Here is a 15,846-nt window from a genome sequence, read left to right as displayed (position 1 = left end):
ACACCTCCATTTATCTAGGCAAGAGATGGCCAACTTCTTCAATGTTTGCAAACCTTATTTCCTCAAAAAACTGCTAGAGCTAACCAATACAACAAGGTTACTATGGAATGAACTGTTGGAGCATAGATAGAGCAAATAATAACAAAAAAAATAACGAATATGCTAAGTAGTCCAGGAAAGAAACAGCAACTCCAAGAATCACAGCTTAGATCTGCTAGAGTTCGGTAATTTCAACTCAGTATTAGCCCCATTGTTACTTCTGCTGTGCTTTGACCATGCTCGTATGATTCACATATCAGTCTCAGAACAGGTTACTGGATCAGGAACAACATGAGATGAATACAGGCATCCCATACTTCATACCATATACTCCTTGAAAACTACAGTCTTTGAGCAGGACAAAGCAAAGGATGGCATGGGGCTATCTCAAACCCATCAGATCTAGTAACCTAAACTGGATGCACAACACTAGAAAATAAGTGAAAAGAGGTGAGGGAAGCTCTGTAAAACCAAAAATAGGCCATACAATATGATCAGCTGCATTAGCAGAGCATGTAAGTTAAGATAAAAGCTCAAAGCATGAAGCTTAGCACTATACCAGCCACTACAGAAGCAGGCATCTTTTGACCCAGCTACTAGAAAACACAAAGACCCACAGACTTATTACAAACAGAATGATTGTTTCTACTACTATTTCAATATGGGATGATCAACATTAGCATTGGTGTCTTTAAAGCAGTGTCAGGACTAGAAAAAGTGAAGGAATTCTGCTAAGCCAAAAAGAAAAAAAAAATAAAAAGACCCAATGTTTTCCCCTGAGAAACTTTATAGGAAGAAGAGAGGAACAAGTGGTTTCCCACACTGAACAAAGACAAATGAAAAGCCCAGAAATGTTACATGATCAATTTTCAAATTGATTTTTTCAAAAAAAAAGTTCTGAAAAATATAAAGAGGCTGAAACAAAATATTCATGAAAAGCATTGAAAAAAGCAAGATGTTACGAAAATATAAGGAACATAGACTCTCTATCCAGATGAGTCGAAAAACCCAGGAACTGCATAGTAGGTGTCAGCAGCATGTTCATCCCAAATGCAGGTAAGAATGCCTTTTTTGCTAAAATCTCCAGACTGATAAAAAGCTCTGCATTCTCAAACAAAAAAAGAAATCTACTTTTCTGCCTCCAAACATCAAATCCAAACCGAGTTGCAGCCCTTACGATGTTTCAGAACTGTAGCCTTTATTGGCAATAAAATATGTCATTGCAAAGCCTAGAGTTTGAGAAAAGCTTGAATACAGAATGGAATTTCAAAGACACTAGTTGTGCCAACATCCATACAGCATTACAGTCTGCTGGCAATCTGACACACATAGTCAAAGTAAACACGTACTTTCAAAGATATGACCACTGTCCACTATGTGAGACAATGTATAACTTGAACATGGGTTATTACTTAGTGTGAGTAAAACTTTTTTTACAAAAAATAACACCATATTATTTCCTTAAAAATTAACTAAAAATGAGCTAAGTTATGTTAACTGAAAAGGTAAAGCAAAAGCAACATTCAGAGAAACTTTCTTCTTTGCTAGAAGAAAGCTTTGATTAAGTGAAGAGACTGCAGTAAATACTGGATAAAGAAGAGAATGTGGAACTCTAATAGCTGAAAACTATCGCCACCTACTAGGCTGTTTTGTAGTTCACACGAAAATTTGTTCCAGAACTTAAGGCAGAAAGCGGTTTAAGTCAGTTTGCATACATAAACTCCTTATCTTAATTTCTAGAACAAACAGAATGGGTACCAAAAAACCCCCAGTCAATCTTACCTGACTGTTCTTATCCACCAGCTCGTTGATTGTTTCATTTTGTTTTTCCACCTCACGATCCAGTTTCTTACATTTCAGCTTCCACTGGCGGATGGTTTCCTGTGCTCTCACCTTCAAATCTTCTCTTTTTTTCTCAATCTCCAGCCTGAGTGACTCCGAGTGCTTGAATTCAGTGAGGTACCGTTCTGCTTCCTTGGTACTCTCTTCAACCTGTTGAGCTAACTCAGCAGACTGGAGTTCAGTTTGTCTACGCCCATTCTCACAAGCCTTGTAACAACTCTGTATCTCCTTCAGCTGGTCCAGCATTTTTTCCTGCTGCTTCTCCCGGTTTTCCAGGTCAGATGTTAACACCTGGAATCACCATAGCAAAATATGAAAATACCAACTCCAAAGATATGTAATATGAAACCTTATTAAACAACATGCAGTGATGTTAAATCATATTTCCATCTAAAACATAAATAGCGTGAAAGATCTCCTTGACTACGAGGGAAAGCCCTGTTAGCTCACAGAATCTCCCCCTCTGCAGGAGTAAAGAATTTCAACACAAGATATAAAAAACATGGTTACTCTATCCCATCTTTTACTTTCTGCATTTGTTCCTCTTCTGGTTGTTCTTATTTACATTTTAAGTTTGAGAAGGAATCATTGACCAGGATCCTCATATGTTACACACAAGACAAGTATGGAATAAGGCAAATACTAAGATGTAACGAGATGAATACAAACAGATGAGAGCAAAAAGAAAATTGGCAAGGAAAGAATAGCATCCACCACAACAAAAGTAATCTATAGTAGATGAGCTAGCTATTACCCAAGTTTATGCTGGTTGCTTTTATGGAAGCAACAAGGGAATTTTGGAAGGCACTGACAGATACAAAGAGAATACAGCAACTTGGTAGATGTTTCTAGAACAAAGTCAAAGATATTTGAAAATGTAGCAAGCATATTAGAGCCAACATTAGTTGACCTTTCAATACTGAACAGAATTGAAACCACATATCTTAAAAATAAGAAGAGCTGCCTATTCAAATCTGATGATAATTCTCAAGACAGTCTCATAAGCAAGTCAGGAAAAAAGATCTCCATATACCTTCCACAAGGGTATATTCAGAAACCAGTTATTAAAGCCTCAATAGCAAAACTGAATTTTATTAAGATCACGTAGAATTTCACATTAGTATTCTGTATTTCGGGCCTATTTAGACTGCTTTCATACCATTCAGTATTTTCATTAATGACTTAGATGAATTTATTAAGCCTCCTCTATAGTCAGTCAAAGATATTATCAAGCTTCAAGGGATGGAAATACTTCAGAGAAGAGGATTAGATTTCAGAACAACTGAAACAAATTGGAGACGTAGTCTGACAAAGAGGGTGCAATTCAGAAGGGACAAGGGAAAAATTCTTTGCCTAGGAAAGAATAAGCAACTTTACAGTCTATGCACATAGAATGACTAGACAAAGGGTCCTTCCACAAGGGTGGGAGGCAGTGACTTGGGTTTGTTGGTTGGGCTTTTCTTTGTGGGTGTGCTGGGGTCTTTTTCCCTCCAAACCTGGCCATTACCTCCTGGGAGGCAATAAACTGTATCAGTCTTTTCAGGATAGCATTTGCTGTCCTGGAAAGATGACTGCATTTGCACTCTCACATGTGACAGACTGCGGTACTGCCAGAAAATACAGACAGGAATGGACTGATGCTACAGACAAGAACAATCAGTCCAGCTTGCTACTTGTACCCATGATGCAAAACAGGAGTAGCATTATCCACTGGACAATCAGTTGCTCACCTGTAGGACAAATATTCCCGCTCTAGACAGAAATGAGATACAGATAACAAAACAATAGGTAAATACACTGCAGAATAGTTGGGAGTAAATCTTACACAGGTGGCAAAATGAAAACAGGAAAGTCTTTCTAGATTTACAGCTCTATACATGAGAAAACACACATGTATATTCTGCTTCACTGTTAAACATGCATTTTGAAGCTCACTAGGCAAAACAACCAGGCCTAACCTTGTAAAAAAGTTTTGATTCATAAGACAAAACCACCAACCAAAAACACCTCACAAGCTGCAACTAGCAAAATTTTATAAAAATGAGTTTAACTGCAAGTAAAAGCAGAGATTACAATACTTCTTTAAAGGCAAGAATTTAAATTTTGAATGTAGCAGAAGTTAAAAATAGGCCGATAAAATACAGTCAAACATTATATTTACCCTCCCAGAGATTTTCTAAAATGGGTCATCATTTCTTCAGAGTTGTGTGATTACACATATTATCATCACTTCCCATTTCATGTCTTTCTGGAGACACCATAGAGGATGTCAGCCTAAATTGAAGTACTATTCAACTCTGCATCATTAAAAAAACCTATTTACGTATAATTCTCTATAATTCTCCCAAAGAACACACTTCATTAATACAACTACAGTTCCCACAGACTTTTTAATGAAATATGAGTCTGAGCTTAAAACACAGAAAACAATGTTCAATTAATTGTAAATATTCATTTCACTGTGTAGAAGCAAATCTTAATCTCCAATTTATTGATTTACAGTAAATTTAAAAAAACGGGAACACTTGTTTTAGATGTTTATCTTGGAGCACAGCTAATTTATCAACATGAGTTACTTTCACAAGGAGTGAAAATGAACTTTGACATGGATGTACCAATATATATGTAAATGTTAATGTTTTATTTTTACAATTTGTGAAAATAAGATAGATCTTTGCAAATAGTTTGCACTTTGCTTAGAAAAGTTAAGCAAGTAGACCCAAACCAGCTGAAATCAGATGGAAAACTGCAGCATAGCATATCAGCATTTCATGCAACTTTTCCTGTAAAGCATGAGGATAGAGAAACAGTGAATCTCCACACACTTTGTTTTTAGAATATTATAACAGGGATCCCAAGTGTACTGACCTGTACTTTTGAATTCCTATTTGACATATGATAACCATATGTGTATCTGTACATTAACATGTATGCAGCTGTCAAAATTCTGTCTGATCTATAAGGGCTTGCCCTACTGGTATTTTAAGCATTAAAGAAGCAACTTTTCAGATATGGGCTGTCATAAAAATAAGAAAGTAAAAAATAAGAAAGTAAGAAAAAAAAAAAAGAGTTCATACCTATCATCTATACACATAGAGCAATAGGTTTCCCAGAAAGAAGAAAGTCTCCTTCCAGGTGTGGCATATACATACATTCACACAAAGGGAACAGACATATACAAGCACTATTTGTTAGAGATTTTTTTTTCGCTTCAATATCTGTAAAAGCACACCTCAAACCTCACGGTCCATGTACAGAGCTCAAATGTCTATTAAAAAAAAGATTATAGTTGTGCCTTTTGGTTCCTTGGAAAATCCCAATACACAATCCCAATTTCCAAGCAATCTGTGAAAAAAGTAGGATGACTGTTTATAATTTTTAAACTAGCATTTCTAACAGAACAGTTACATGCAAGTAATCTCTTTGCCATTTGTCATTACCTGCTGGCACACATGTCAACATTGTGGTTGATTTGAAGCAATCCTTTACAACAATGAATACCTAGATGTCATCAGAATCATCCAAAAGGACGCAGTTTTTATTTAACGATTGGAAACAACAATCAACAGGGTCAGCAGATCATACCTTGCTGAATATATCACCCCTTTCAGACAAACACTTCTCAGAAAATGACCGATTACCAGTTTTTGTGGAACTGTACTATCAGAAGATAGTAAATAGTTAATACAACACAAAGCTCCATTAAGCAAGTTACACTACTACGTGTATTTAATGCCTAATTTTGATTTTATGAGAATTAAGATTGTTTTGATAGTAAGAAAGAATTACGCAAATTACTGTTGTCATTGGAAGATCACTGTACTTGGCAGTGGTGGGCTGTGAAAGTATGACCTTGTGGTTTCATTTCATAATGATGATCTTATAAACTTAAGTTTTTAATTTCTTTCTAAAGAATCTTTACAACTAAAAATAAGTGATAATTAACTAGATGTATAGCATCACATTTTTCAATTTTAGTATATTTTTTAAAAAGTTCGATTTAATATGCAAAATTTTAATAAAGTAAATACCATGAGCCTACTGTTCATAAGTCTGTCAAGACCTTCAGTTTTGAAAGCCACCTATTTTCTCTTAAAATAACACAGTATCTTGCATAGAATGTTTATACCTGCATCCTATGGATGCACATATGGTCAGTCTCGAATGCTAAAGTAACACTACTTGGAGCAAGTAGGTACCACTATTTCCCCATTATGTTTTATATCATTTTGTATACAGACATCTGTAGGAGTCTCAATCCTCAGTTTCCCTTTAGCCTTTTAGTCTTCACTTTCCTCTCAGCCACAGAATCCCTGTTGCAAAGAGCATTAAACATGCATGCAGACAATACATCATAAAGTGTTATGATTAACATAAGGTACATAGCTTGACTATTTCCTTTGCAAAGTTGTCTGTAAATGCACATTCTACTGCAGCCGTGGCCAGTAGAATAAAAGTTCAGCACAGGCTGAAACTCAGACAAGGGCTCAGTCAGCCACTGTGAAGGCCTATTCTGCTAGTTTTTCTTTTTTTCTTTTTTCTTTTTTTTTTGTTGGTTTGTTTGGGAGGTTCATTTTTTCATTAGCATTGAGGGTGAAATACTGTGTTATCTGTGGGAAAGGCATTGTCCTTCATTAGGATGCCGTAGCATTCAGAAGATAAAGAAAGCGTCACTAAAAGAAAAATAAATTAAACACCTAACGCAATAAGCATAAGTTTGCTCTCAGCCTCCAGTGTTGTGGGATTTGAAGGAACTGGTCAAAGAGAAATATCAGTCCTTACCACAGACTATACCTTAATCCAACTCCCAGGTCTGTCTAGATTTACAGTGCCCAGAGCCCTGTTAGTGCTAGAGAAGTTGGAATTATCACAGATCTCAGTCTCCATCTTTGTTTTGGGAACATGCTTAAACTTAGTGCTTAAGGCTGTCAGCAGGTTCATGTCCAACAGAATGTGTCTGAAGGTATCCTCTTCAGTTCTGTACTGCTGAAGCCTGGACCACGAGCTCAATGTCACAACCGTATTGGTGCACATATTGACAGGGGTTCCACCAGATACAGCTGTTTCTTAAGCCTTGCAGAATGCCCTTTTACTATGCCAAGGGAATTTGGCAGAGTGATGCTTACTGTAGATCTTGCAGAATATACCCTAATTTTCACATTCCTATCTTGCAATTACCCTTCTAGGTAATTTGGAATGTAAATATTTTAAGGATTCTACAAGACAGAAATATCGAGATGTGGTTTGAGGGTTTTGGTTGTCTGTTTGTTTAATTTTCATCCAATTTTCTCCTTCTCAGTTGAGACTGTAGTAAGCAAGAATGAAATAATCTAAGAGAAAAGACAAGCAATGCCAGGAGGTTGCACTTATTAGAAAAAAATCACATTCCTTGGACACCTGAGTTTCTCTTCCACGCAGTGAATTACTAAGCACCTGTGATTCCCAAAAAAATCTCTATGCAGATGAGAAATGCTGCCTTCATAGATTAAAACTCCAGATTCCAAGGAGTATCTAGTATCTTTGGTTGCTGAAGGTCAGTCACCCAGAAAACTCAGTGAGCTGCTCTGGATGCAACAGAAGCATGACAATATTCTGTGACACTACAACACTACAGAGGTTCTCCTGACAGAAGCAACCCAGGATATTCAGAACAGTTCATTGCTAAAGTGTATTGTACATACATATGCAGCAATTGTTAGCATATTTTGCACTGCGGTTACTGTAGAAAATTCCTGATTGTGGTATATTGTCTCTTCTCTGTCTTTACACAGGACAATTCTGGGTCTCAACTTTTCTAATCTGATTAATTTTACTGCCGCATTTTCATAGTTCCACTGCTAACAGAACCAAGGGGAAGATATTAGAATACTCATGTCAACTCAGTCACCACCAACATAACATCAAATACTCTCCTCCTGGCTTTAATATCTGAAGATTTTTATAAGAGAGAATTACGTTTGTGGAACACTTAAAAATGTCATTAAGACTAGTTACTAAATCCTGGGGTACAGCATATTAATGCTCTAGATGTCTGATGCAAGTATTACTTTCAAAACTGATTAAAGTTTGTATCAGCCCTCAGACTACAACACCACTACAGACATTTCAACTGACAGGCTCTGGCTAGAGATGATGCAGAACAGAGGTGATTAATAAGGTCAAAACCAGATGCAAAATTTGCCCCAAGTAACACAGTTGTGCATCTAGTTTTCTACATACCCAACATCCCAACATGTAATCCAGCTTTCAACTTTCATAAGAAACTGAAGGCAGAGAGGGGCCAAAAATTTCCAGTTAAAGCTTAGTTATTTATCAGAAGTGTGCATTGATCACCGCAGGCACTAAAGATGTAACACTACCACTGTTCTCGTAACTTGTGTAGTTCGGACTTCTAGTCTCCGGCTTGACTACATATACCACACTTTTGATCTGCGTTTTCAACACCTAATTTAAAACTAAAATCACCACAAACTGCAAAACAAAATTCATTCTAGGTATAGAAAACACAGCACGTAGTATATTCAGCACAACCTTCCTTAAAACTTTTATGAACATTTTAAACGCATGTGAGGATCACTCATTTGCTACAATTTACAGAACTAACTCTAGGTGGTCCTGCTTCGGCAGGAGGTTTGCCTTCCAACTCCTAACATTCTACGATTCTGTAATGCCCTATATCAGTCATGTGCAAATATTCTGTACTGTTAAGAACAGAGAAAAAGACATTTCACCCTACCACCCTAATTACATTAGTCACCTAAAGTGGATCTATATTTTTCTGCCTCCTCTCTTTTTTCTGCCCTGTATCTCAGCAGTGCAGTCACCAGATTCTAATGCTATGTAATCATACTGCTTGTCATTGACACTGTTTTCAGCAATGCTATCCAAATCATGCACCTAATTATTTCTCTTACTCATTTTTCCTGAATGTAGATGTCATATCAATTTATTCATTGCAATCTGATCTGCATCTCTTGTCAATCATATTGTACCTAAGCATCATGAAACATTAATCCTGAAGATTTAGATTTCTAATGCAAACAAATTCTGTGAATTGAATAATCAAAGATGCATACATTCAATCAGTCAAGAAGTGTATTCATTCAGTAAAAGGTATAGTGCACAAAATCAAATTCTTAAAGCGATGCCTTCTCCATATTTTTCCAAAGCTTTAAGTGCTACTCATTCTAACACGTAACGGTTTATGTAAATATGAGATAAAGCTAAAAGACCTTTTTTTTCTTCCCAGGTTGATACGTGATTTTAGGCAGAAAATTTATCAAAGTGGGTAGCATCTATCCATTTTAAATCTATCTGTAGCACTATTTCAGCATTTGAACTCCCCTGACATGGCAAAACAGGCTGGTTTGCAAAGGTATTGATTTCTCTTATTTTGTAAGAATCTCTCTTAAATTTAGAACAGTGTTGCTTATTGAATTTCAGATATTTTAATTAGCTCATATAATGAAAATAATTGCCTAACAGTTCCACCTTTAGAGGACGAAAAAGCCATAAAATGAATTTTAATGAGGATAAGATCTTCATCAATCTTCATAAGACTGAAAGACTTATATTACTGAAGAATTGTCATCTTAAATAAACAAATTGATAATTGTCACTCAGAAAACTTGAAATATTTTAACAAACTGATTGTCTGCTGTTATGCTCTAATGGACAATACTGTAAGACTACTTGGACCTGATTAGAATGAGAAGTAATTAGTAAACCAGAATTTCAGAAGCATACGCTTACAGAGAAGCTAGAATATTGCATCTTAATTTGCCTACTTTGTTTATTTCTTAGTCATAGTAGTCAGGTCCTAATAGTCAGCCATAACAGCCCCCTATCTATATAGTTCCATGTTCAACACACTACTGAAACTGTTGAAAACAATGACATTTAAATAAATCAACAGAAATTTCTCATACCACATGTACACCAGAGGCAAGTGCAGTTACATCCTCCCTGCTAACCAAAGATGAATTATACTCAAGTCAAACGTGACTGGTCGCTTCCAGCTGGGAATCAGACTATCTGATAGGAGCAGCTGTTAGAACAGGCTTGACAAAATGCTTTGTTAGTACATAAGTTTAGAATTTCACATCCTTGCATTCCTTGATGTCTCATGAAAAGAAAAACACACTAGCTATTTTCCTGTTACTGCCTCTGTAGGAGATTGGCAGTGGGAAGCAGATAAGAAGTACAAAGTATTTTCTGTTGAGACAGTCAGGGAAGTCAAAGATTTCTAACTCAGAGCAATAGCAATGACAACGACCCCGACTGAGCGCTCTTCCATCAGTATTTTCACAGAGCAGGAAACTAGTATTAGAACATCATTCTGACCCTCAAGAATGCATGTTCTACAATCAGAAGTTTAAAAAAATTTGGTTTCTATCTAATTAACTCCTGCCACCAAAGTAACTGGAATTTCTCAGGCCGCACAAAACAAAAAACCAGCATGTTTCAGGTTAGTCTGCAGTTGTATTGGCCAGCTAGAATACAAATGCTGATGGGCATCAGGAAATGAGTGCTGCTTGCCTTACCCTCTATAGAAGCACTCCAGGTCTTTTTAAACCTGTTGAATGACCAGTTTTCACAAAGCATGTAGGAACTTATTTTGAGACTTCAATTTTTCCAGACGTAATTTGATGTATTGGTTTGATTTAAATCGGCACAGAAGTTGACAAGGTGAAAGAGCAGCAGAAGTAATCTGAACAGCATAGTCCTATAAATCTATGAAAAGACAAAAAAACCCCAACCCTCCTATTTTTGAATTTCCAAAGTGATAAAACAACGTTTCAAATAGTACCTTCATTAGAAAAATAAACGCAAAATACAAAATCCCTGGCTTACTGAATGCCCCAATACAAGCACAATAAATGTTAAGTACTTCACTACTGAAATCCCACATAGGGATTTGAAAATATCCTCATTGCTCCTGACAGTCATGAAAGACAATAGAAAACAGTCACTGTTCAGGCATCTTACAATGACAAATCTAGACAAAATCCAAAACCACAGAAATTTCCTGTCTTAAAAAGGCTACTGCCTCCTTATATCTCATTTTGTGTTCAAGGTAAAAGTCTTCTAACTCAAATTCCAGTGCCTCAGACTAGTGTTATTGTTTTCACAGAGAATCACTTTAAATAGTGGGTGTTTACCATAAATAAGAATAGTAATAGTTATTAATAATTATTATATTGCATCTAATTACTAAAAAAGAGCCATTATGAACTATTTTTGTTACTCTACTGAACTATATCATAGAACAAGTTATCTCTGTATCTGAAGCATGATAGAATGGGGAATAAGGAATCAAATACTAATTTATAAAAGTAATTCCAGAAACCATTATTAATGGTAACTGCTGATAAAATCAGATCACCTTTTCTTTGCACATGGGAAAGAGAAGTAATCCAAACCACGAATTCATGGCCAACAACAAATTCCTTTTTTTGTTTATTAACAAGATGGGAGAGAAAAACCTCCGCAAACTCGGACCACCTTTCAAAGTTATTTACAGAATAAATTAAGAAGAGCATGACAGTTACTTTTAGCTTTAAGGGTTACTCCCTAACCTGGCGTATCACCTACCTTCAACATATGGGAAATGATTTAAAAAAACCATCCACACACAAAAAAAACCCAACAATAACAAAAACTTACCTGAATGTGCATTACAAGCTGTGCTTTCTCCTTGTCTTTATGTTCTATGCATCTCTTTAGTTCTTCGACCTCTGACATCACAACATTATGACTCAGCTTTGCTTTAAGCTCCAAAATATGTTTCTCCAGTTCTTGCTTCTCTCTCTCATATCTCTCCGCTACTATAAAATAGTGGGAACAGAACAATAGACCTAGTAGAAAAAAAAAGACCAAACCAAAAAACCCAAAACAACAAAACCCAATAATATAAAACTGGACAGAAAAAACAATGGGGAACTTCTAATGTAAATGAAACTTGGCCTCAAGCTTCAAGGCCAAGATTTTATCCCATCAGAGTAATACCTCCTGATTTGGAAGTCACACTATCTGGAATTTTATGTCTGAATCCAACAACTACATTAGAAGTTCATGATGAGAGTAAGCTGTAAATTTCCACAACCAGAAATTCAAAGGTCTCTAGTCATAAACAACTACTAGAGGCAAAGAAAAATCTCCATTTGTATTCTTCTCACACATCTTTGAAGAAACAGAAATAACACAGTGAAGAAAACACAACTGCATAAATTATATAAATATACATATGTATCTTAAGAGCAATAGTATATTTTTTATTTACTTCATATTTTTACAATAGTTTTTACTATAATTATAAAACAAATGGAAAACTTAAAATATGCTTTCATTAACATGACAGGCATATTATTTCAAATACATTCACTTCTAAGCAGATACATTAACATGAGTGGAGAAAAACTACAAAATTACTAATTTGTGTTATATATCTGAAGCTAAGACATGTACAAAGTCTAGCCATTTTCTAGTGTTCTGTGTAAGATTTGCAAAATAGGGAGTCAGAGTCCTATTTTAATAACCAAGACAATTCACTAGCTGAAGTATGAAAATACAAGAATAAGTCACTAACCAAGCCAATTAAACATTCACAGAGATACTGGACTCAGAGTCACTATTCCTCTATTATCTTAAGTAATACATTTCTATGTTAATAAGGAGAAAGATAGAGACTTTCTCTAATGCCTTTTTGATTAGGTTTGGAAAGTTTAAATACAGATAGGTAACTAACAATGTAGCAAAGGCCTTGCTAAAGTGGTAATTTAATGTGCAATTACATCTTGAAATTGTTTAAAGTATTTTTCTGCTAAATATCATTGTTCCATCTCTAAAATTCTAACATACTGTAAACCAAAGCCCTGACTGCTTCATACTGGAAATTTTCTTAACCTCTCTGGAACATGTTGTTACGCCTTAAAAATTCTACCAGAAATTCAGCAGTCTTATTAACCAGCTATGTAAATGACTTTTGCAATGATTTTCAAGATGACACAAATTAAACTGCAATGTAAAATTTCAGAAAACTTAATATAATTCAATTTTTTTTCTTCTGTAAAAACACTATCCACTTCACTGAAATTGTCTATAATCATCTTCGTTTGCTTTAACCATGCAAATCATGGTATTTTACCCTAAATTTTCACTATCCTTGCTATTTATTTGTTAATAATCAGTGCCAGTACTTATTAACTTAAAGCTGAGAAGTTAAATGGCTTGTTTTGTTGAAACAGTAGAAGAATTAGACTGAAACTCAGAGGCTGATTTAATGTCCAGGTTAACTAATTTGCAGGGCTCTAGTGCAAACTATGAGAGTTGTACCTGTTCTAATTCTCCTGTCATCATCTTGTACATCCTGGTAACTCTGACGGTGTGCAGCAACATGTGAAATTTGATGTTGCAAATCTGCACGGTCTTCTTCTGCTCTCAAAAGTTGGGAGCGAAGATCCTCAATCTAAAATGCATGTACAAGTATCAAATGTTTAATGAAAACCAGAATAAGGGTAAATAGCATAGTTTTATTGAACACTACAACAAACAAAAGAGACTATACACAAGTAATATTTATAAATAAGTATCAAGAGTACTGCAGATGGCAAACGAAAAGACAAAATACTTCCTAATTACAGGCCACAAAGTGATTATTCAAAAATTAAAGGAAACATTTTAATTTGTCAAGTTGACCACAGATGAGCATTAATTTCTCTAGACCAAACAAAATGCTACCATTTTATATGTTCCAAAACTTTTCACATTGCAAGCTAAAGTATCTATACAAATTTAATAAGCAATATCTTTTATTTAAATTCTACTCATTAAAAATACAATGTACTTATCTCGATGTAGGGGCTTTTTACATTTTTCCTTTCTACCATATCCAGTCTGTTACAAAGATGACAATGTGTATAGGAAAATAAAGAAAATATTACATTAAAATTGATTTGAAGGAAAATAGCTCTAACTCGTATTACATGTATGTCACATAGCACTATATTCCAAACACAGTGAGTTAAATTAAAAACAGTAATACAATCAACTCAAACTTCTGCTAGATAGACAAGTCAAACAATTAATGCTAACAGATATGTATGCCAATTGCCCCCTCCCTATTTATTTCAATCGTTTTCCCCAGCTTCTCTGAAAGGATTAGAAAAGTTTAGATAATCCAGGTTCCCGAAACTTCTAGATTTAATCATATGTGCATGAATACGTATTGTTTAAATCACACTTCAGACAGTTTTTCAAGTGTTTGGTTTTTATATATTTGTGTCACATGTCAGTATAAAATACAGCAAACACTTCTAGGTCACTGATTTATCTGAATTCACCAATTATAGCACGCTCTTTGCATATCATTACTAATATAGAAACTGTTCTAAAGTGTACTATGATGGGCAAAATAACGTGTTCATGTACTTAAAAAGTGCCATAACTACTACCACTACTGTAATTATTATACTTGAACACAGAATCATTTAGGTTGGAAAAGACCTTTAAGGTCATCAAGTTCAACCTTAAACCTAGCACTGCCAAGTGCACCACTAAACCATGTCACTAAGCACCACATCTACTTGTCTTTTAAACACCTCCAGGGATAGTCATTCAACGATTTCCCTGGGCAGCCTGTTCCAATGCTTGACAACCCTTTTGTGGTGAAGAAATTTTTCCTAGTATTCAATCTAAACCTCCCTTGGTGCAACTTGAGGCCATTTCCTCTTGTCCTATCATTTATTACTTGGGAGAAGAGACCGACATCCAGCTCACTACAACCTCCTTTCAGGTAGTTGCATAGAGCAATAAGGTCTCCCCTCAGCCTCCTTTTCTCCAGACTAAACAACCCCAGTTCCCTCAGCTGCTCCTCGTAAGACTTGTGCTCTAGACCCTTCACCAGCTTCGTTGCTCTTCTCTGGACACGCTCCAGCACCAAAACATCTTCTTATAGTGAGGGGCGCAAAACTGCACACAGTATTCGAGGTGCAGCCTCACCAGTGCCAAATACAGGGGCATGATCACCTCCCTGCTCCTGCTGGCCACACTGTTGCTGATACAGGCCAGGATGCTGTTGGCCTTCTTGGCCACTTGGGCACACTTGTTCAGCCGGCTGTCAACTAACACCCCCAGGTCCTTTTCTGCCAGGCAGCTTTCCAACCACTCTTCCCCAAGCCTGTAGCGCTGCATGGGGTTGTTGTGACCCAAGTGCAGGACCTGGCACTTGGCCTTATTGAACCTCATACAATTGGCCTCGGCCCATTGATCCAGCCTGTCCAGATCCCTCTGCAGAGCCTTCCTACCCTTGAGCAGATGAACACTCCCACCCAGCTTGGTGTCATCCACCAAACTTATGGAGAGAGCACTCGATCCCCTCGTCCAGATCATTGATAAAGATATTAAACAGAACTGGCCTCAGTACTGAGGAACACCACTTATGACCAGCCACCAACAGGATTGAACTCCATTCTCCACTACCCTTTGAGCTTGGCCATCCAGCTAGTTTTTTTATCCAACAAAGAGTACACCTGTCCAAGCCAGTTGCTCCAGAAGAATGCTGTGGGAAACAGTGTCAAAGTCTTTGCTGAAGTCAAGTAGACAACATCAAGTAGCCTTTCTTTCATCCACTAAGCGGGCCACTTTGTAATAGAAGGAGATCAGGTTAGTCAAGCAGGACCTACCTTTCATAAACCCATGCTGACTGTGCACAATCACCTGGTTGTCCTGTACGTGCTGCTTGGTGGCACTCAAGATGATCTGCTTCATAACCTTCCCTGGCATCAAGGTCAGACTGACAGGCCAATGGTTCCCCAGATCCTCCTTCTGACTCTTCCTGTACATGGGCCTCACATTTGCTAACTCCCAGTTAACTGGGACCTCCCCAGTTAGCCAGGACTGCTGGTAAATGATTGAAAGTGGCTTGGTGAGCACTTCTGTCAGCTCCTTCAGTACCCCTGGGCCCTA

General features: G+C 36.6%; 1 protein-coding gene across 1 annotated transcript in view; it reads right to left on the bottom strand.

Annotated features, from left to right (window-relative positions):
* Positions 1–15,846, bottom strand: part of CEP128 (centrosomal protein 128) — a 134,811-nt gene that overhangs the window by 80,306 nt on the left and 38,659 nt on the right. Inside the window, exons 11-13 of the mRNA XM_086463075.1 lie at positions 13,216–13,348; positions 11,548–11,708; positions 1,822–2,172 (exon numbers count right to left, since the gene is read on the bottom strand). Of these exons, the coding sequence (XP_086319201.1) occupies positions 1,822–2,172; positions 11,548–11,708; positions 13,216–13,348 (645 nt within the window). The remainder of the gene's footprint in view (positions 1–1,821; positions 2,173–11,547; positions 11,709–13,215; positions 13,349–15,846) is intronic.

The sequence above is a fragment of the Leptosomus discolor genome, chromosome 3, assembly GCF_034619465.1.
Source record: "Leptosomus discolor isolate bLepDis1 chromosome 3, bLepDis1.hap2, whole genome shotgun sequence".
In the NCBI taxonomy this organism is placed as follows: Eukaryota; Metazoa; Chordata; class Aves; order Leptosomiformes; family Leptosomidae; genus Leptosomus; species Leptosomus discolor.
This window is presented reverse-complemented; position numbering and strand designations above follow the sequence as displayed.